Source organism: Varroa jacobsoni, unplaced genomic scaffold (genome assembly GCF_002532875.2).
Source record: "Varroa jacobsoni isolate VJ856 unplaced genomic scaffold, vjacob_1.0 scaffold_866, whole genome shotgun sequence".
In the NCBI taxonomy this organism is placed as follows: Eukaryota; Metazoa; Arthropoda; class Arachnida; order Mesostigmata; family Varroidae; genus Varroa; species Varroa jacobsoni.
In genome coordinates, this window is record NW_019213768.1 from 58,512 (window position 1) to 82,122 (window position 23,611).

Here is a 23,611-nt window from a genome sequence, read left to right on the forward strand (position 1 = left end):
CAGAAGAGCATTTTAAACATGAGCGCGTTATGTTCTGAGAAAAAGGTGCAATGAATAAACAGCTCATTAACGACATACAGGTCAACAGCAAGCCTGTAGTAATGTTCTAATTTGGTATTTACCTATTCTAGATGCGAAATTTCCTACTCTCATGGACAAGGTGATCTGAAGGTATAATTTTGTGTACAGCTCTTCAAATAACGAGTTTATCACGCGATGGGGAAGGAGTTACTACCGGCAGGCGATTGTTTCTGGGCGCGAAGACGAAGGCAAAGTCCTAAAATACATTATAAATATGAAAATAAACTATTTATTTTTAACGCATCGTGTGCATCATTACGGCACAGATTATCGTTGCTTAACAATTTGCAACCACTGTTCAACTTTGTAGTTATGCGCAACCTCTTTGTGAACTTAAGAAAAAGTGTAAAAAATGGGTAGTTTCAAAAAAGAGCAATTGTTTTCTAACGGTTTATAACGGATTTGAAGCAGAGATCTAGTACGAATTACCGATCATCGCGTCCTGTTCCTGCACTTTTAAGTAATTGTTTTATATATTATTACGCATAACTGCAGCTCACATTTTTACCTTTTTAATGACATCTGCCTTAATATTCAAATGGTGCAATTATATAAAGTGTATTTGGTAAACTAGCTGCATAAAGAGTTGACATTTACGATTGGTAAATTCCAGTCTACGTGTCTTGACATTTGTCGTTAGTTGACTGTACGAAGCGCACGAGTTGTCAGTTACCAACGGCCATTTGGTGGAAGACACCGAATGGTTTACGGTTTCAGTAACAAAGAAGAGCTTGCTGTAAGAAAAGTAAGTTGTATTATTACTAACAGGTGACATGTAGGCGTCGCGTCAGAAAAGACCTTTAAATTACTCCATAAATCTTGCAATAAGCTAATTGTCAAGAATTACGTGTCTAATTAGTTCCAATGTAGGTGACAATGAATTACATTAGTAGTAAGTAAAGCTGAATTGATAAGCGTAGGTCTGCGTTAAGGAAACGTAAATATATTATCAATTTTTAGTAACGTGCGACCTATTGAGTTCGAACAGTACTTTAGGTATCTTAAGTTTCTTCTCCCGCAATAAAATTTAATGTTTGCGATGGCAAAGATGCAGCTGTAGCTGATCGAGTGCAAATATTTGTGATAAATCTATTAAATGGAAAACAGAGTTTGACTACTCAGAAAAGGTCATTTTAAGCTCGACGTGAAATACTCGGTAAAGTTCTGTATTTGCTCGGAATCGAAGGATACCTTGTGCTTGATAATTAAAAAGAAATAAACATTAACAATCAAACTTTATTGACCACAGCTGGACCTTTTGGCCGATAATCTCCTGCTTGGAAAGATTTTTGATTGCAGAAAGTAATTTTCACCAATAGCAACCTTTTGTATTATTTGTCGGTTGCACTAGAACAGAGACTCTTTTTCCCCTACCGGTAGGTTTTCTGACGCTGACCTAAACTGCCCAATTAACGTAATGTGTCCTGGGAAGTATACATCTCTGTGATCTCAAAGAAGAAGACTGAATAATGAATAGTTTTACCAAAATTCAGATAGAAAAACAAATCATGAAGAAATGAACACAGATTATGTAAGTTCCAAAAAGTGACAGAAGTATAAGGGGGCAATTCCTTTTCACAGAGTATATTTTGTTCTACAAATTTATGCAAAATAGGTTACAAAGGACAACAAAAATTAGTTGGATTTTTTAAATATAATGATTCTAGTTATGACCAATATGATATTAATAATAATAATTAATAACAAAAGTAAACGTGTTTACTCTTTGTCAAAAATAAATGTAACTAAAGGTAATATTATTAAAATAAACTTAATAATTATATGCTATGTAATATGTAACAAATATTTAAGCACTATTTGAACAAATTTTGGCACTGCAGATACTTTATATTTGTCGAAAATGGGGTCGTTCCTTCCACTGTAGTTTTTGTTGTAAATAGATAGAAAAAACCACCTGAAAAGCTAATTTTGTCTAATAAACCCTCAGTTGCTTTTCCATTGCTCACCAGAGACTAATTTGCTTTGATTTTATGCGTTCTACGGCGTGTAGATAAATGGTGACGATCTTCGGTAACAATAAAGATCATTATGGTTGTGTAAATATGGATGCAATCACACATACCCATAATGAATGATCCCGCCAACACTATGGGTACAACAGGCCACACCAAGTGTTTGCATGCACATATGCTGATGTGCACGATGCTAGTTGTGTATCTGTGTTATCTGGATTAGTGCTACGGGGATGACTATCACCGCTATTAGCTGAAATCAAGAAATGATGACACTGCTACAAATGCTTCCAGTTACGACTACATCATGAGCTACCAACAACGTAATAGTATTGTGCATGCTACAGCACTCTGTCTGTGTACAGTATGTAGTTATTCCGGTACGTGCTTTTCTTAGCTAATATCATTTTGCTGATGGTTTTAACGTCAGTTGATGTCAATATATCATCATTGTCATAACTATGCGGATTTTCATCATCTCAGTCAGCGATTTATCCTGTAAACATGCTTTTCGTGAGATTGTCGTTCTGTTGGTTGTAGGCAGTTAAAACTCCGTAGGAGCACGTAATGTTAATCGAAGGGAGAAAAGTGGAAGGATGCAGCCAATTGGTGAGATGCGTAATATTAGCGTATTAAATGTGAGCGTTTAAGAGTGCATTTTATTCTTCAATGACTTCAACCGTTCTTCTTACCGTTACACTTCCGCGGCCAGTAGGAGAGTAATACCTTTTTCAAACAGGCCAATCCGTTTGCGTTCATCATAATTCACATTATTACCACCATCATAACAATATACACTAGCATGTCACCGCATGGAATTGTCTGATTAGTCATTCAACAAAATCACAAATTAATACCAGCTTCCCATTCCAACTTCTGAAACTGCACCTAAGCGTGGAAATACATAGAAGAGGGTACAGGGCCAAGTACTTAGATAAAAGAAGTACTTAGATAAATTATCATCTTTTACTTTTTTGACAGGTACTTAATATTGTATATAAACAATATAGATGTTATTTTTTTAATATTAAAAAAAATAAGCTACATACTACTAAGCTCTACGACTGCGCTGTTCTTCTCTGCGTCACGCTGTTGAAGAAGGGCGCTTATAGAAGCTTTAAGTCTGACTCATGGTCAAATTTATTAACATGCACAACATGTTAGAAACCGTGTAGTACGTCGCGGACTACTACATGCCAATTTTTACTGTATAGCTTCTTCCAGGTTCCGTTGATTATAGCGAAAATGATAATGAACTCTCAATTTCAACCATTTGTTTCTTCCCTTGATGGGTAGGTTTCAGGTAAACGAACGTTTCTTGCAGGCCAAACTAACGCTGGAGCTCCACAACACATAGTGGCCTCTCCGCCATTAAATACATGTAGCCCTTATAGTAAGATGTATCCATGCCCAGTGGTCTCGTGAAAAAAAATAGTTTTTTACTTAGCCTAGCCTACGCATTTGAGCTGTGCTGAGGGTTTTTTCAGATGAGCTTGATGCTGTATGATGCCACTGGTGCGAGCTTGCTACTGAAAAGGTGTATCGTCGTATTTAGGAAGATTATTAACAATTTTTTATGGTAGCGCTTGCTGTTAGTGCTTTTCTATGCGTTCTGCTTTATGCTTTGTGTAGCAAGTCCCGGAGCAGCATAAGATCGATAAGGATAGTGAAAGAGCGTCACGTATTTTTCGGGCCGAGAAGTAAATTTAGAGAGCATAATTTGCTGCTATTGGCCCAGCTTTTCGAAACTTCATAACTTCGGTTTTTTTGAAGTAGATTTCTAGGCCGGCATTTGTTACGTACTGATAAAGGCGGGCGAATATCTGCTGAACTTTAATGTGATTCATTCTACTTTTAAAAGTGAGAATAAATATGGAAACTCGGGCCGCTTGCACCGCGACTACGAGAATAATTTACGATTTATCCCTTTATAGTTTGATTCTTTACCTGCGCAATGACACACCACTACTGACCCCAACGTCATCTCTCTCCGTTGCTTTTCCAATCGACGGCTGCCGCAGACTAACCAGATCGATGTTGCCTTGATGATGGTCGAAAAACGAATGACAAGGCCGCACTCAAACACCAACTTTACCATTCTTTAGGAATCCCTTAAAGGACCGTTTAATAATTCAATCTAGGAAGATCTTCTGACCTGCAAGTGCGCCAAAAAGGCACATCTTCCAAATCAGCACTTAGAGATAAACAAAAGAGATCCATATAACATATTATTTTGCACTATGATTTCAGTGCTCGGTGACATTTCATAATGCAAAGGTCATCGGTTTACAGTAGAATATACGGTGTTACAGACTCGCGCTTACTTATTATGTTGCTTCAGGAATCATTCGCGCAAATTGAACGTAAGCGGCTGAGGCCGTCATGTGAACCATTTCTATTACTGGAAGATGTCGAGTTTCACCATGCCATTTTGTATCGTAATGGAATGCTCCTGCAGAGTCGAAGCGATGAGCTGGACGGGCTTGGAGAAACTTCCTACCTCGACGATCTCAAACAAAATTCGATTCCTTGGTGCTTTGTCGCATGTAGATTAGAAATCACAGAATACAGCATAAGTGAACTGTTCGACGCCTCTCTTGCTTAGGTCCTTGTTGACCCTCCCTAGAGAAAATATATTGTTCTCTTGGAATTAAGTCTTTAGCTTCCAGGAACATGGAAAGGCGCATAGACAGTACGTTTGAATGCATGTCGTAGCCAAGGCTCTTATTAGCAATTCCGCTCTAAAAGCTCGGTTTTTCAAGATCGCGCTTCGACACATATGTGTAGAAACATCCATAATTAGCTGATTTAGAAACTAGGTTAGCTGTACTGTGTACCATTAGGATAACCATACTCGAAATAATTGGCACAAGTCAGGGTTATGTCCCGTAATCATGAGCAACTTCATAAAAAAGGAATTCAGACAAGTAAGCTGAAAAAGCAGCACTACTAGCTACTTTTAAGATCTTACTTTTCAAAATATAGGGGAAGGTGGGACTATATGAAACAAAATATGCCTAACTACGTTATTTGATCCTATAGGAGAGAAGAAAATGATTATACTATACGAATATTCGTCAAAGACTCTTTTATTATACGACTAAAGTGGTTCACTGCAGACATTTCTGTTTGAGAACTGCAGCAATTATGTGCGCACCATTCTCTGAAACCAAATTGATCGCAATAAGGCCTATGTAACCACCGTGCTTGTGCATAGCTTTGATATAACTAATTTTGCACGGCAAATTCTGATTCACGATCATGATTATCCGTGGTATAATGCGTATCTTTACAGTACCATTTCATCCGAACGATGCGTTATTCTAATCAACTGGCAAGTTTTTAAAACAACCACATGTGACACATTGTTGACAACAACGTCATGTGGCATAACGAAGGTGAAAATTCGACACATTAGCTTAATTTGACGTCTACACACAAATATGCATTCCTAACAAGCTGAGTTGTAGTCTAAGACTACTTAGTTCTTTCAATTTTTTGGCATAAAATTGTTGTAAAATTTCCATCCTGAGATGTATATAGCTCTGCTTCACCCTATTCCCTTTAGCCGCCGCGGTTTTTATATAATATTACTCACTATAATGAGCTTCATGAAGCGTAACATTACTTTGAGTTTGCCGTTGAAAATATAATTTTAGAGCAAATGAAACTGGTGGCCCATATAGTTTCACAATCCTCAGTGATATATTATGCCCTATCCTATGAAGTACATTGCGTATATTCATCTAAACTCGTGTATAAGCCATTTATGTTGAATTCTAAGCAGCAACGGAAATATCTGCTGATCACTCATTAGTAGCTATCTGCACTGCTACTACTAGCCACGCAAGTAATAAAAACTATTATATTTTAGTTATTAATTTCTTCTTTTTTAATAAAATAAACAAGATAAAAAAAACAAAAAAAAAACATTTATTAGGATACATACCAGATGTAGCAGTATTATACCTCTGCGATACTTCTCAAAAAAGCGTATTGCAATTTACCTTATTTTTCGTTTTCTGTTCCTGTATGAATGATAGATTCCTCGTACCTTACCAGAGCAAATTAATAAAAAAAAGAGTAATTGTGGTGTCTCCTTTCTATTTATGCACTAAATAAACATTTTTCTCTTCCTTGTTTCTTTCTGCAAAAAATAGCGACATTTAGTCCTATATTAGTAAAAAATATTTTTTAAGTTTATACAAAATTTTCAATTCGTTTGTTTTTTTTTAATTTTTATACACATTACCTATGGATTTAATGTTACACATTACATTAACTTATTGTTGAGGGCTATTATAGGTTTACATTCAGGCAAAGATCCCGAATATGAGCGATACCACTAAGCCGACGTATTTTATTCGTGATACCTGCGACACCAGAATTAAACCTGCATATGACACCAAACTACAAAACTTCATTGCGAAGTGGCATTAAGAACGCATTATAGCAGTGTTCCAGTGGACCAGAGCGAACAGTCGTAGAACACGCTGTTTGTGAACGCTAAAGAAAATACATGATCTCTAGCTAACACTACATTTTCAATGTTGAAAAACGTACAACGCATATTTCTGATACTATATGATTTGTAAATTATTTAACGGTATGAAATTATTTTTTCTTATTGACGCTGTTGCGTAGTTAAACCATATTGGGCGAGGAAGGGTTGCACGACGAAGAGTAAAAACCTATACATAGTATCGGTATATCATAGTAACTAAATACAATCGATTAGGAAGATAGGAATTAGATGGTCAACCTTGTTACGAAAAATACTTATGTCGTTAATATATCGTTGTTAGTGTCGTCAGCAGTGGGGTGTGAGTAACCGGCCACTACTACGCAAGTGAATCTACGACAGAAAATTGTGAAACTCAAAAAACTATTTGTTTACATGGTGAGTAGGATTAAAAAAGGACTCGAATCTAGATTAGGACATGACATGGGTTACTGGTATAAGGCAAGGAATTTTTCGAGTATACGAAGAACAGAACAGAGGCATATATCTCATATCAGGTGAGAGTTGTATGGCTTTCTTGATCCAACGCGGTAGAAATCATATTATAGCTCATATCAAATTTCTTACAATTCATTTATCTCTCTTTAAAAAAATCGTGAGCAGTGATACTAGATCGCGAGTACCAAACACAAATTTACAAAGCGATTAATAACGTAGTAGTATAGCTTAACCTTTATGTGCTGTTCACCACTACCATTGACATTTTAACAGAAATATAAGGGAACACGATGGGGCTATATGGCATTTAATCAACAGGAAGCTGATTTTAAATATTAATTTAACGTTCAGGGTGTTTTAGGTGTACACAGGTCAACATTTTGGTGCACCTTTGTTACCCATTTTTTGTTTGTTTTATTTTTATAGTGTTTATGAGTTTTATTAAACTGTTAAAAAATAAAAAAAAATTAAAGAATGCTCGTTTCTCACTATAGTTTTTCCTGCTACATTTTCATAGGCAAGTTACGTTTTATAAAAGTCATATAAATGCGACCATTTTTTGCGAATATATGGGTCATCAGATTTTGAACATACATGAAACCAAATGCCACCAATGCTAACTCACAAAAAAGATAATTTTTTAGAGTACAACTCAGTTTATTATATACAGCCACTGACCAATCAGAAGCCACCTAGAAATTTCAGCCGATTCGATCGAGAATATTTTTCGTACTCGAATTAAGTATGACAGGAGGTAGCAAACGAACCACAGCTCAACAGTAGTGTTTCAATTATGGGGCCGGGACTTGGGTATAACAAAGATGTTTTACAAATTAATTCAAAATTACAGCAGTGATCGCAGCTAGGGGTGGGAATACCAAACACTAACTTTTCGAGCGACAACGTCGTCACATGTACTATCATTCGAAAACACAGCGTTCACAAAAAAACAACAACACAGATATTTAGTTCGCGTGTGGGCATATTTTCAGTTGAACCACACGATGTGTGAAATTTCTAAGTATCTCTATTTAACTAACCAAGGACTGTATACCCCAAGCGTAACTAAAGCATTATATTCTTGCTTTCGTTATATCACAAGTCGCAGTTGTCAACAACGTATCGGATGTGCTTTTTTTTTAAAAAATGTTGACAGCCTTACTAGCACAACGCAGCATTCGGATGAGACAATGCTATCGATATACGCACCACTTGCAAATAATCGCGATCATGGGTCAAAATTTGCCATCGATAATTTTTTTATAATTATATATTCTACAAAGGCATGATATTTATATAGAACTCAGTGCTGTTCCTTCTTACTAATGAGTAAACTGCAGCTCGTCGATGCGTCTATAGCTGGGCCATTTAAAAATCAGGCTTTATAACGCACAGCAGAACTTGTCCAGCAGTCTGCGGTAGACCAAGCATAATCATTGACTAGGCTAATTTGGCAGTAAATTATTAAAAAGCACCGTCTAGTCAGAATAACAACCTTTCTACAAAGAGAAGCATTTTCTCTTTAGCTTTGTTGAACAAATGTCTTCTTCGCAAGAAATTATATACATCTGATGCTATATAAACTCACTAAATGGTCCTGCAATGGCCAATGAAGCAAGTGCCATAAATAGATATTTTTTTTGGAAAAAAATTTAGTATATCTATTTATGTCACATAATATAAATTGAGTCGTTGGAAAGTACGTGGAGATATTTTTTTTATAACCCGTAGCACTAGTTCCTTTCGACAAGTAAATTTTAGTGTTAAATACATTCTGAAACGTATAGCCCCACCCTCTCCTGTTTATTCTAGAAGACCCTACCGTAAACTATAGTATGCACTCTGTGGTATCTTGCGGTTCCACCTAATCGTTATCTTTTTGCAATTACATCATCAGCCTGTCCTAATACAAGCAAATGTTACTTCCGTGCGTTACGAATGTTATACCTAGCTGAACATACACTATGATTGGATTGCCCTTCTAAGGTTTCTACAGAAATTCCGTTGCAAAATCTTCTGAGATCTTGCAGCATTTATTCCGTTATATCGATTGTAGTTTTCCTTCGACGTTTTGCCTGTATAAGTGCACATTTGCTATGTACAAGCCTCCTTATCTTGAATTGAAGAATACTTGCGCACTTCATCTTTAAGGTATACCATCTTCGGAAATACACTTAATGCCTTCGTAATCAGTACATCTCCAAGATCCTTAGACCTCAGCTAAGCTAGTAGTTAATAAGCTTGCTTAGCTGACATATTCGAGTATAGTTACGTTGCAGCGACTAATGTACCTAGTTGAGTCCACGGTACATTTATCAAGCACGGCACCTAAATATCTCTTTATTTAATTGAAACTCTATTAAGTGGTATACAGAACAAGCATACATGAGCAAGCAATGCAAATTGAACAAATTGAAATGAAGCGTTGTTAGTTGATGATTGCTATTTTCCTAATATTACATACAATTAGCGTAATACTGTTAATAACTCTGTAAATTAATATGCACGGACTGCATTTCACGAAGGCGAGTAAAGAGTATGCAACAAATGCCCTACAACGGCACGAGTGGCTCTTCATCATGAATATATACACTATAAAAAAAAATTATGAATCCTTTGTGGAGCATTCGCGTTTAATGTGATTTCATAAATCAGCTTAAAGTATACAATGCCCACGCTGATCTTCGGTATAAAGGAAACATTAGTTAATTAACAAAAACGTAATTCTTGATCTTACCCTCTCGGTACTTCACAAATGTTTTGTCGTTGTTGTAACTCCACCAAGTTTAGGCTTGAGGTGATTTACCCAAAAATCTATCGTTTATACGTAGTCTTGAGAATCGAGCAGTGCCGTTTTAATTTACCAGTTTATTTCCAACACTAGGATTATTGTGTGAGATATAGTCTAAGCTGAGTGTATGGGGAAACAGCAGGACAATTAAGTTACGGAGTAGTTAGATGCGACCCAATTTCTAATGGAGTTTGATGTGAAATAGAGTCTTATCCTAAAAAGATATAAGCACGTGCTGTTTCATACGAGGTAGTAGGACTACCAAAAATGAATGCTTTTCGAAAATAGAAAAAAAAACGAGGACGAAATATACCTTTGGATCTACCGCTTTACGCAAATAATCTAAGAGATCTCCAAGAGCTGTACTATAATACTTATATGGTTGCCATAATTTTTTTTTGAATTTGAATTCAACCATCAATTTTAGATATATCTGTTTGGGTAAGCACGATGGATCTAATTGTGTTATGATCCAATTGTATAATCGGAATTACAACTAGCGAAGTCAATTAAATCTAGATCGTTGGCTAAAATTTAACAAAAACGGAATGGAGTTTTATGGAATTCTATCTCTGTAATGTTTCATTATCTGCAATATTCTATTGTTTACACAACTGCCTCTAGAATGTTGATGTTTATATTACATCTTACCCAAAGTGGATGATATCGGTCCTCAATTCCCATGATAAGATTCCTTGCCATCACCTCTACGGACAGGTTGACTTGTTTTCTCAGTACATCGGTATGACTCTATGAAGCACTAGGCACCAAGCACGTTATGGATGAACACTGGTGTATCAAATTATATTTAGACAGAATATAATATTCAACTTTTACCAAGAGACAATATCTAACTGAAAAAAAGGTGCATTAAGATGCAACAGGATAAGAATATTTATAAAAACCGTCAAGAAAAAGAGACTACTATTTACTTGATTGATTACTTCGTTAAGCAGTTTTGCGAACACGTAATGCAATTTCGTAAATCCGCTGGTAATTTTTTACAAATAGTATGTTTAAAATGGATTAATTAAAAGATCGCTCGAATGATTAAACTATCGACCTCCCCGTTAGCAGAATACGTGATGACCTTTATGACAGCCGTAATAAAAGTTGCACTTTGTTTTAGTATACTTTTGAAAAACATGCTGGGGCGATTCTTTGCTTTACTCGTTTGGCTCATTGAATATCGATGAAATGTGAAATTGTTTATTATATACTGACGCCACCGCTACTAAAGCAGCAACCGGAGAATGCAAAAGTATGGAAGCGTTATCACTGTTTCGCAGCTTGACAGTAGTTGACTCTTACGGATGCAGCTACAAGTGAGCGGTCGTTCAGGTGGGAGAACACTGCGCTAATAATTTGTGAATATAGAATAATATCATCATATATCTCCAATATTATCAATATTTCGGCGCTTCCATGTTTAACTAGTGGCAAAAACTCGCGCCGTAGGAAAATAGTACAGCTGGGCACATTTTTTTAGTAGACAGATTATGTTAATTACTTCAATTTGATGTATCCGAATATGATAGCCTTTATGATATTGAGGCATTATCTGTACAACTAGTAAAATAGTTTCACATGCGCTTTAGTTCTTTTTTCAAGGATACCGTGCTTACTCAAGGCGGTGTTACTCCACCAAGAGGACAACTTTATTAATAAAATTCTGCAATTATTATAGAGTTTAGCTTTCAGGCGGGCTACTGTCTGCTCAGCAGTTCAAATATGGCCAATGAAAAACTGACAAGTTATATACAGCAACCAAAGTTCCACAGTTCTGACGAGCTGCCGGTGGTCACAAGAAACCTTACACAATTACCACCTCACCAAAAAAATATACGCTTCTGTATACTTTTGTTAATATTAAACTGCCATGAGATGCCCATAATAGTAGAATACTGAAACCTGCGTTCACAGCAGGTGCTTTGGTATATCTGCATGTTATTGATAATACTATTATAACTATTTTACACTACAGTTCTTGTCGCGTCCTCGGGGCGTGCTACCATCTGCTCCCATGTCCTTGACCTTTGGAACCCATCTGTGCCACCAAAAACTATAAAAAGAGAGTGATTTTTCTGGACACTCTAAGCTAGTTTCGTACAATTTAAGAATCACACTTTCGCTTCTGTTTTAGATTTTTTTTTGGAAGTAAACTGCAAGTTAGGGATTACTAGTGGTCAAAGCATTGCGCGGTGAGGTGACACCGCTAACAGACGAACAGTTCTCTTCGGGGGCGAAACGCGCATTTAATCGTCATCTGTCGAAGAGCAGATTGTAGTAGATGTCCACTGAATTGAAAAAATGCTCGGCTATACATCTAGCGATTTTAAACTGCTATCCGAGAAGCGGTGCAACGCAAGCTGAGTTATTCCAGGGGCGCCAATGGCCGATGGAAAGTACGAAGTGAGGGCGGTTGTTGTTGTTGTTGCAATCGTGGTGGTAATATTTGACAGACATCACAGGAGATACGAACAGTAAACCGACATCGGGTAGATGTCTCCAAGGGCTAAGTTGAACGAGGGTAAGGAGGTACTTCGATGAGAGGGCGAGAAAGAGCGATGGCTGATGCGCCCAAGATATCCCGGTGTTGACTTGCTTGTATTATATGTATAAATCTGGGAAATGGTGGACAGGAATAGATCTATAAAAGGGAGGGCACAAGGCATTTTCAGCCATCTGCTTCCCGTCATCAGCTGTTGCAGGTTAGCAACTAACACGTAGTCGTGACGACTCATCGCGCGCAATGAACAAATTTGTAATCCTTGCCTTTGTGGCGGTCCTCGTTGTGCTCTTAGCGTCGCGAGCTGATGGAGATAAGCACAAGATAATCAAAAAGATCGTACTTAAGAAGATGTTTAAAACTCTCAAGAAAGCAAAGTTCATACCAATTGTGGTGCCATTCCATCTATCTAAGCAGCAGCAGAATAATGGCTGGGAAGAGCAAGGCTGGGAGGGAGGTCAAGAAAAATACCACGTACAAGAGATCGGAGGCCACGGCGGATGGGAGCAGGGCGGATGGTAGAGAAACACTGCTAAATCTACAACAACATTATCTGCTTTGGGCGGTTTTTACTTGTGTAAGCCAGGACTACTAGAAACCGGTATGTTTGAAACATCTACTGCTGCTGCTTACCGCCCATCTACTTGCCTAGCCGGAGTTAACTGTGCTGTGCCTCCCCCCCCCCCCCCGAGTGTTGTGATCTTACGGTAGCTAGTATTGTCACTATTTCTCTAGTTGTGGCTGCCACCGCTGCAACGTTCTCATTTACTTTCATAGATGTTATGACATTTAGTATAGTCATGAATATGCAATGTCTTGGCTTTTGTTGACCACTGTGACACTTCCGAAAAGTGGCCAGGCGTACTGCGCCTAATTTAGTTGTTGTATTATAGCTGCTACCACCTACTACTACTGCTGTATATATTCCTTCGAATCGCTTGTGTACGCACAGCCCGCGCTTGTTGTTTTATCACATAGCCGATATCGTCCTCAGCGTCCAGTGTATCGTGGGCATTAAGTGTTACTAGTGATGTTGTTAGTTCTTTTCGTCTAGTCGTAATTTTAGATTTTCGTACATAGTCCCCCGCGCAGCGTTGTATGCTTTCGGTTATATTCATAATAATATTCATAATATAAATACTGTGTTACTATCTTCACATTATCATTATCGAACGGCTGTGTGTCAATGTTGTTAATTGTTCTAGTCGTTTGACCGTTATCCGTGGCTAATGTTAGCGTTATTCCTGTTGTCCATGTCTCGTCTCGTCCATTATGTTCATGTACATGTTAGGGCTTATCATTATGTTATTAATTAAGATTATTGTAAAGTGTAGCTCATTAATAAATAGCAAAGCTCGTTGTATCAAATGTAGCTCAAAAAGTTTTTTTTAAACAGAAAACAACATAACGACACAATAAATTACCAGTGAAGCAACCTCATTCTCTTTTTTTCTATGAGTCATCATTTTGGTGCAATAAGTAGATGATACTGTAGATGTAGACAGCTTCTTGTTGACTCAACAGAACGATTAATGTTCTTCGAACTTGCCTGCTTTAAGCCACAAATGGTACACTTGCCATTAGAAATTATTGTAGCTCAATATTAATCATGTACTTATTAAAAAATGCGAAACTAAACAAATTGTTTGCGAAAATAAGCTTGGCATTTATTTTATAACCAGAAAATGGCTATTTTAAAATAACGGCAGCTTCGTAATATGAGCTTATGGAGTATTCACATATCGACCGCTCGTCGTTAGGCTCAATAATGAGGCATGGCAGTGTGATGGCTCCAATGTATTGGCGTAAGGTCTTATGCAAATTGTAACTTTTTTGTGTAAGTCGATTCATTTCAGAGTAAGTTCACTTATTTATTGCATAAAATGAACAGTTAGAAACGCTACTTGGTCAATAATTGGAACTTAGGTTACTCACGTTCAATCAGCTTTTCTATAAGTCTCAGAAATAACAGGTTTTTAACAGTTAATAGGCCATACCAAAGTTGTTTCAAGTAATTTAATCGTTTTGTTATGACCGACCTTTCCTCAGCTCTTTTTTTGGCAATATACGGTGTAGGACCCGCTCGCCGGAGTCAACAACTGCTAGACTAGATATCACTGCCATAGCTTTTGGGGTGTAGTAACCTTTGGTGTTCTTGATCGTTCTAATTGTATCATGGCAAGACAGGCCACATGATGATAGAAAATATTTTCCAATAGAAATACTAGTTTTGTTCGAAGCGTGAACGAAAGGACTCGCTTGGCACTATTTATGTAATTAATTTAAATGTAGCACTCCTTTCGTTAGTATTATCTGTGGTAGAATCTCAATAGAATATCATTATGAGCTATTCAAGTTAGTCAGCATAGACCGTGCTTTGTAAAAGGTTTGCCCAATTTTTCAATACACTATCATGAAGGTTTAAGGACCATCTCAAATATATCACTGAGAGGAACGGTGAAACGGAAATATTACGCAATGAGGTAACATTAAGCCCTTAAACTATTTATGATGAACGTCAAACGGATATAAGAAAGCACACATTTAAGATATGTTTTTACAACTTATGTGAAGTATAGATTTACAACAAATGCTAGATCTAGTTAGTTCGCAGATTCCAAAAACGGATTATTTTTTTTTATTTTAATTACCTTTAAATATAGTTGCTTAATCAATTCGTTTCAAGCACTGTAAATATATTCATATATAATGGCACTAGGAAGCAAATATATTTATTCTATGGTTTCGTCTCTTTCTCCCCTTTTCACTGTAACCCCAACTGACTGTCAGCTTTGGTGTTCGATTTTGGTATGTCAGTCGCTACTGCTGTCGTTTCAACGGCCTGATGCTGTTGGTTCTGAGAGAGGCGAAACGGGTAAGAAGAGTCAACACTGTCATATGCACCGACCTAAGTCTATCATGTGTCTGGGGTCATTTTCATTGAATGTTAAAGCTCTGTGGCTGATTTTCTCTAGCGGCTTGGTTGTTGCGGCTTGCGATGTTTCTAGATTACGTTTTGATTAATTCTGTTTGCTTATTGCGTGTATGTATTACTAATTTAATAATAATATTAACGATAATCAGTGAAATAAGGTTGCCACAGTCATCAACATGGGGTTTCTCACATGACAGTTCTAAGCCGTTATCATTTCCCTTCTCCAACGATTGCTGTAAAGTTGCATTTCCACTGAACTATTGAAATATACAGAAATATAAAACAGAAAGAAAGATGCGACTGCAGAACTATTCCTTAACCTGTTTTCCAAACTATAGGAGGACTTGAGAAAATGGTGCACTAACAGAAATCAAGGAAATGATGATACATTTGGCCAGGGGCCGGAACTATTCCACGCATTTAATTTTTAATTTGAGTATGTAAAAGATCACCTTATTTAAGAATTCCAAATTAGACTTTTCTTCATTTGTTGAAAAAAAAGTATAGATACGTTGTTTTGCTCAGAATGAAACTAGCTGTCGAGTTCAAAAAGACGCAGAGCAAAAGAGTTTTCCCTATCTTTATAATCAATTGATAAGCCGAGCGAACATGCATTACATTTGCATTTGCTTATCCGGGTAAATGAATTGAAATATCTTTTAAATTAATGATTGTTAAATGAACTGTTTTTCCCTTATCGGGCATAGCTCTTGATATTTCTTATTCATTTTTGTGAAGTAAATAAACGTTTTACGATTAATTCTCTTGTAATAAACGACATTATAATACCTTTATTACTACTACTGATTAATTCCACTTAAGAATTGATAACGAACCTAGTTATTTGAATAAAAATGGCAGAAACAAATTAACTGCATTTGCTAACAAATTGCCTATACCTATATAAACAGACGTTCAACTAATATAAGAGATGCCATAACACAGATATAACAGTAACCTCTTTTTAATTTCTCTGTTTAATATTCGTGTATTTATTCGTCTAGCCAACGTTATTCTTTCTCCTGAAGCCATTTTTTCAAAGGGAAGACATGTACTGTAAAAAATAAATTAATCTCCACAGGTGAAACGGCGCGAAAAGACAGCAGTTGTTTTGCCCGTGACAGTCGTACACAGATCATATTCAAGATTTTTTTAATGAGACTGCTTTGGCAGAGTGTGAATATATACAAGGCACGGTGCTGGGCAGCGTTCGATCAAAACAGAACATGACGTTCTATAATATGAAGTTCTGTATTATATATCGTATGTAATTTTACGGATCTGTAAAACTGGGTCGTCCGAAGAAGCAGAGTTAGCACAGTCAAGTCACAAAAGCGTTCCACCTCATCTCGCTAGCAAAAATGCTGACTCTTATCGTATACTGGAAAAGACCGAGTCAATTAAGACAGTGTTGCTACGGATTAAGATATGTGAACGACAACGTACTAAGCAGTTTGTAAGCAAGTTGACTGTAATCTCTCCTTTGTGTTGCTAGATTATTGTGTTCAGTTTGATGCAATCTTTTACATACGGCCTTACAAAGCCCGTTTTGCAATTTTAAATCCTTTTTGACTTGAAAACTTAGAAGCATTTAAAAGTACGACTAAAGTCACTATCAGGAGTATAGGTATAATCGTATATATAATAACGTAAATACAATCCCGACCATCACAGTCGTGCGCTTCTTTTTGTTTTCTAATGATGCGTTATGTGTGCATCACTTTTAAAGATCTGTTTTGCGTTTCATAAAAAGGATTTGTTTTCTCCCTAACCTTTGTAAGAATGCCTTTGGAACGACGTCATTCCTACGACGCATTAATTATAATTAGACTATGCGATTTAAATCAGTTTCTTATTTTAGTAAAATATTTTCAATGCATCAAATGTTCAAATGGTTCGTTAACTGCTGAGCTACATAAGCAAACAACGCAGGACAATAGTATAATGCTGATACTACCGTGCACCATTTACATTCATTCAACCTCCATGTAATGTAATTTCTCTTAGTATAATGCTTTATGATGCCGTGGGAATCATATTCTTGGACACTCTTTATAACGCTGTTTATTCCGACATATGTGTGTAGAGTGTTAAAAAAATAAATATCGTTTAAAAAGGTATCTACCAGTGAATGGTGCGTTGTATTTATTTGAAGAAAAAAACCACAAAAATAATAATAATAACACTTATAATAAAATTGACTTACTTTGTAACCTTCAATTTCTTTTTTTAGCTCTAATACACTTAAAATTGCATATTGAGTTAGCATCGCTTATCTTATCGGTAGATGATAACGATGGTGGCGATGATAATGATTATTATTATTATGATATTGTCATGGTTGAGTGGCCTATCTGTGTCACACAAGCTTTTTTCGATGTCTGCAAAGAAGACAGAGAAAATGTCTGATGCCGATATTTAATGTAGCTGATTTAACGGCAAATGTTATAATGGTCGCACCGCTATTCTCGGTATCGAGCTGAAGTAAGAGAGATGGCCGACCAACCGACAATACTTCATACTAAAAATCTTCTTAAAAAGATCAAAGAAGTTGGAAGCTATATTATCGGAGTTGTTTCAGGGCACACCGGACCAGATGCTCAGTTATGTATCTACTATTATCTGGATAAAAGGAAAATCTAAATGAAAAATGGCGACGACGTACTTGCTCTCTGGATTCCGTCTGTTTCTATTTTTTTGATGACAGATGTAGAAATCTTAAAAAATGAGTTCATAAATACGAGGTTCTGTTAGTATGAGTGTATAAAATGCACTTATTAGTGCTTTCTCAAAATAATAATATTAGGTAATAATTGAAAAAGATTATTGACAATTTAAATTTTTGTTTAATCTATGTGGTTAGATTTGTTGATACCGTCTTATGTTTTTTGAAAGAGAAGAAGCTTTATAAGCAATGCATATGGTTAAATAGATGTTTTTTTCTATAGTAGTACAGTACAACGTCCAATAGATTAAAAAAAGAAAGAGGAATATTTTGTATGAGACAGTGAATGTATTGGTTGAAATATCCAAATAGTACAGATATCGCTGAACAGTACATGTGATAGGTGGTTTGAAAGCAGTTGTATTGCATAACGCACATTAGCCGATAGACGTCTAAACGTTTGTCTGGCATAACCACCATATTTGTAGCTTCGGAATGGTCTACCTCACGCACCACTAGCTTTAGTAAAAGCAGAAAAAATAATTTTCGTAGATGCGTACCTAGGAAAGGCTTGCATCATAATATCTCACAAAAACACCGTGTATCAATAGGCGATGTGAGATTTAAATTGTTAGCAAGCTTCAGTATTCCGTACATCATTGTTTTACAAAGATTTGGAGTTTCTACACCTCTGTAGTGAAACCTATAAATTACTTGGAAATTTCAAAGAGGTTGAGCAGCAGTAATGCCGTATTGATGTATCAGCTCTCAAGACCGCAATGGAGTTATGCGGGCTTGTGCAAAGTAAAGTATGAAGATAGCGTTAGTTAGCACCTACACCTTCGGATTGTTTTCTTTCAAAATTGTTTAATATTTACTAGTCAAAGTGTATGATTAAGTGTAATACATTTTCGAAGCAGTGAAAAATGCACAAAGACCATTAGGCATAATTATGTGGCAACATAGAAGTTTGATGCACCGAACCCAATTAATGGCCAATTAATGGCTATGACTGTTAATACAAAAAATATTATATGTGTTAAGCTCGCTATCTATCGTATTCGTTAATTAAAAAAAAAAAAGGTAAATTATGTGTGATATGTTCATTTCAATGTTTTTATCTTTTGTAAACCACACTGTATGATTACATTTGATAAACAGGCCTGATAAACAGGTTTTTATCGCATTTCTGTCCGGATAACTCTTTCTTTGACCTATATAATGAACAAGAAATACCTCTTCGCGAGAGACACTTCTGTTCTCGCGAAAAGACATCTCTTGCTTCGCGAGAACTTCCAATTCACTTTTGTTGATATATGTTTTTTAGTAATAACAGTCACTTAAATTATATCACATTTAAGAATAACACATTGAGCTTGGAGATACGGGGCTGGGGAGAGAGCAAGAGTACAGCTCCATAAGTCTTGAAAATCCAGCCATGAACACAAGCCGTAAATCGTGATTTTTCCATTGGCAAAGTTGCTTATACTCGATTTTGGTACCTCTTTATTTCCAAAAGCTCAATCCATTTGAGCCGGTCAGTGTAATTAACTGTAACTGACTGAAACCGTAGTTTTTATTGTAAACATTAAACGGATCTATAGAAAATCAGTTAACTGGTTATTAGATCGTGCTTGTCATGTATCGATCACCGTGACTGTACTTACATTTAACTAGAATATTATAACAGACGCGTCACGAAGTGAATGCAGCTGCATCTTGTAGTTATGAAGTGGACGGGTTGCTTAATTCAAATGATGATTACTTTGGGAAAGGGAACAATATAGAAGGGGCAGCCGCTCCGAAACGGACTGAGAAACCAGAAACCAATGATATAATTGTGTAGGATATAGTTGTATTGCCAACTAATTGTTTATTAATCCGATTTTTCGATTACGTCCTTAAGTGTACATTATAAATGCTACATTACTGCATTGCTTTGCTCTGACTATAACTAAACAGAGTAAAATACCCGAATCATATATTTGGAAAAATTTAACACTTTGTTATTGACTGTGGGAAAACCAGGACTAAATCTTGCAGTGATGGAACACTAAATCAGCTAATATTTATGTATTTACGTAGTGCTTTTTGTTAAGAAAACAAAGTTAGAATGTTTCAGTCCCATTGCAGGAAAAACTTTGTGATCCTACACTTTCAATAACTCTATCGCCATTATATATTTCTATAAGGAATCGCCATATAGATATAGATATTGTCGTTTATCTCATATCTGAGCTCATCATTGTGTGTTCCTATTTCCAGGTCGTCTTATTCCAATTTACTAAGTTCCACGAGATCATCCTTGGTAGCCATAAATACTATTATTCACCCAAGCACAACTTGTGTCATAATGACACAATAAATAAGTATGGCACGCTAATGAACGCTCCATCAAATGAAATACAAATAAATGAAGTTTCTATAAAAAGAAACTCTTCATATTCAATTCATACACTTTCACCACTAAAATGTAATTAAAACGTAGGAACCACTGAACATCAGCTACCATGATCAGAAATGCACGTCTCGCTCAACCGTCCTACTGAACGTGACGAAAATGACGATTTTAATGTTTTGTTTGTTGTCATTAAAACGTGTACAGTAAAAGGTGTCATCTATTTGTCTAAATGCTGTCTTACTGAAGCCACATATTCTGGCTTGTGGTAGTTATTGTTATACAGATAAGGATTAGCTTACTTGTATGTTAGTTTGTGCTTTACTGGGTTGCCCGTAAAATTTCTTTGATTATATACCGACCCGTGGTGCGCATATATGGTCTCTGCCAAATGCATTGTGAATAATTTCATAGTCATTTAGTACTTGACACAGTGCAGTATCAATCATCACAGAGCCGTAATTATTTTATATATTTTTGCCAATGAGCTTTTTGTTAAACGTTATCCGAACTAATTTTCAGTTCACACTTGCTCGCTAAAAATTATTTTTAGTTTGACACACCGCTTATCTTAATAAACATCTTCATAATTCTTGCATTACTTTATGTTGGCAACTGCAGTTTATACGCCGACAGTTAGTGAACCTGTAGTTCTATGAGAACTTCCTGGCTTTTTGATCACACAATCTCAATTCATCCACACTTCGGTAAAGTACTTTATTGTTGGGTAAAACAAACCTATCTTTACCATTACACTCATCGGTCTAAATTTATTATTTAATTAAATTTATTATTATATATTACAAAACTAGTTTGCATGACAAGAACAAAGTTAAACCTATTAGGCAGGTATGTTAGTAACCATGCTCGATTACAAAATGTATGCACACAAAACCAACGAATACAGTCTCATATTGGCAATTTCTATTGCATGTGCGCAGTTTATAGTGGAGATAATGCATAGACGAAGGCATTAGTCAATGTCAGTTTCTTCGACGCAGGCTCTTCTAGTGCCTAAAATTAAGGCCAAAGCCAAATAAACTGGCAATCTATACCTTATGAGGTAACTGTTTTACTCGGTGCAGGAAATATTTTTAACGACCGCAAGGTTCTGTGGTATTTTCTATTGTTAAACATCAGAACTTGTAATAAACAAGTTTGAATAACACTGTTTCAACTCAAAAAGGCCAAAGTTTTTTCCGATTAGACCCTGTTTACATTGGAATATTCACTCTAGATCCAAAAAGAGGATTTTAGCATCCGCAGTCATATAAACTGTATGACTATATTTCAAGTAACTAGGCTCCAGGTAATTCAATTTCAGAGATTTTGGCTGTCTGAATAGAAGTATAAAGTTAGATAATTTTTAAGTTCATTTATTAGAGAATCAGCAATTTTGTACTCTCATGACTCTCTTTCTTCTGCCCTAAACTATAATTGCGATCTGATCCGTAGCACCTAGCTGTGTAGGTACACAATGGAATACCCTGCAATCTTCTTCGCTTCGGGATTATACCAAATTTTCTATTCTACAGGTATATTCCATAAGCAGCGGTAAAGTTTAAGTTTAAACAGATGGTTTTAGTTTTCCAGCCGTGATGCAAAATGTTTAAAGTAACTTAATTCTTATTCTAAAAAATGGCTTACTAATTTAATACTTGTTTATTTGTCTACTATTATATTGTTATTTATTTGTGATCAACTGATGCGAAATAAATATGAGTAGGCCTAGTGAAAGGCCTATGCTTAGAAAGAATGAGATCATCTTTAAACGCAAATGTTACTCCCTCAACCGAAGCACTTTACAATTTACAAAAGTGATATCTGCCAAAAAAAGAAGAAATTTCTCTGATATATAGCAATGAACACGGTGGTACGTCACTCCACAGTCCTACTATGTAGATAGAGTATATTGCTTTTTGCTGAGCTAGTATATTAGCTGCCAATGTATCTTAGGACACATTTATAAACATACATTTTCAGTGTGTAGCGTTTATCTCACTAAAAACGTTTTTCATATACCTCTGATGAAATAGTTCAAGTCGGCTTCACTAACCACCAAACGTGCTGTATATATTAACATCGTACTTTTCGTATCTACTTTCAGGTGAGTATTATTTAACTCCAGTATACATTTCACTGAGGGATCAGCACTGAGTGACGATGATAGGTTGCAGCGTTCGGCAGCAAGACGAAAGGAAGATTAGTGATGTTGTATGTAGTCCTTAGTTGTAAACACGACTTGCAAAACCAAATGCAGTAGTTGGCCGGAAGGTTAGGTGCGAAGATACAGTATCGCAGAAATATCATTGTTTGCAGAATGTTGTCAAAGGGCTACCTGGTATACCTTAACAGTAATTTAGCATCTTTAGGCATATTTATTACATATCTACCTTCTTCTAGATGTGAAATTGTAAAAATATTTTTAAATTATGAATCCTAATTGCTGCTAATTAGTAAGCATGTTGCCTAAATTTAACAAGCAACACTTGGAGATGTGCTAACACGTCAGCATTTATTCCAAAATGTGCTTCACGGTTGTAACCAGCGACATGTCGAAATAACTCAAGCCCACCATGTATGTGATATTCTCTTTATTAGGTAAATTATTTTTAGTAAAACATTTTTGCTATAGCTAAGTTCGTCTTTAGATTTTTAGATTCGAAAACGTTTAATGTTTTCGAACATATATGGAGTGTCCCAAAATTTGAGATTAAATTTTTAGAGTGAATGAAGCATTTTTTTAAATGGGGCCATGGAACGTTGATATATCACTTCTTGCGAATAGCTGAAATTTACGACAATATAATACTTCGCCAATATTTTTTGGAGAAATATGCGATTGCAAAAAAACTGCTTTTACGGTTGAAATAACGTGTGCGTACTGAAAAGGGTCTACGCTTCTATTGACGACATTCATATTTGTTTAAAAAATTAGTAGAACAAATCATAAATAATAAAAGTCAGAAACAAAAAAAATTATCGTTTTATTTTTTTTAGCTTTAGCATTAATTTCTATAGGAATTTTTTATTTTAGCCGAAGAGCTCTAGGGGTAAACACGCAAAACTTAAACACTATTTTTTCGATCCACCTTCCAAAAACGCCAATAATGCTCTCTAGACGCTGAAAACTCAACTGTGGAGAGCACGACAAGTTTGAGAGCTTTTATTTTTTAAACGCAATCAAAATCCTTACTTGATTTGAGAAATACTCTAGCAAGCTAGATGTTGGAATTGAAACAAATGTTCGAAGTAGTGGTCGTTAGACCTAATATACGCTTGATATTGACGACAAAAGG

General features: G+C 36.1%; 2 protein-coding genes and 1 long non-coding RNA gene across 21 annotated transcripts in view; 2 read left to right on the forward strand and 1 right to left on the reverse strand.

Moving 5' to 3' along the window:
• LOC111264488 (uncharacterized) overlaps positions 1-2,245 on the reverse strand; it is a 5,615-nt gene extending 3,370 nt beyond the window's left edge. Inside the window, exons 1-3 of one of the 2 annotated variants that reach the window (XR_015312710.1) lie at positions 2,165-2,245; positions 679-815; positions 193-277 (exon numbers count right to left, since the gene is read on the reverse strand). This is a non-coding gene — a long non-coding RNA (uncharacterized LOC111264488). The other variant, XR_002682902.2, reaches the window with a different exon arrangement.
• The window catches only part of LOC111264487 (calcium uptake protein 3, mitochondrial), a gene marked incomplete at its 5' end in the record, with an annotated part of 145,383 nt that overhangs the window by 54,862 nt on the left and 66,910 nt on the right, over positions 1-23,611 (forward strand). For 4 of the 16 annotated variants that reach the window (XR_002682896.1, XM_022840440.1, XM_022840441.1 and 1 more), the window contains 1 exon segment: positions 132-693. Coding sequence is in view for 7 of the 10 variants with exons in the window: in XM_022840441.1 (XP_022696176.1) it covers positions 132-164 (33 nt within the window). 16 annotated transcript variants of the gene reach the window in all.
• Positions 2,344-7,650, forward strand: LOC147752944 (uncharacterized). Of its 3 annotated transcripts, XR_015312709.1 has the most exons (3): positions 2,344-2,434; positions 2,595-2,663; positions 4,396-7,650. XR_015312709.1 is itself a non-coding variant. In XM_086970103.1 (2 exons), the coding sequence occupies exons 1-2, from the start codon at positions 2,393-2,395 to the stop codon at positions 4,657-4,659; spliced, it is 306 nt and encodes a 101-aa protein (XP_086826229.1). In that variant the 5' UTR covers positions 2,380-2,392; the 3' UTR covers positions 4,660-7,650. The 3 variants fall into 3 exon arrangements, 1 of the variants encoding a protein (XP_086826229.1); XM_086970103.1 differs by lacking the exon at positions 2,595-2,663 and having other exon boundaries at positions 2,380-2,434; XR_015312708.1 differs by lacking the exon at positions 2,344-2,434 and having other exon boundaries at positions 2,446-2,663.

Coding starts and splice junctions, on each gene's coding strand:
- LOC147752944 (XM_086970103.1), top strand. CDS start 2,393: ATGCTACAGCACTCTGTCTGTGTACAGTATGTAGTTATTCCG. Junction 2,435..4,395: donor TACAGTATGTAGTTATTCCG/GTACGTGCTTTT, acceptor ATGTTGCTTCAG/GAATCATTCGCGCAAATTGA.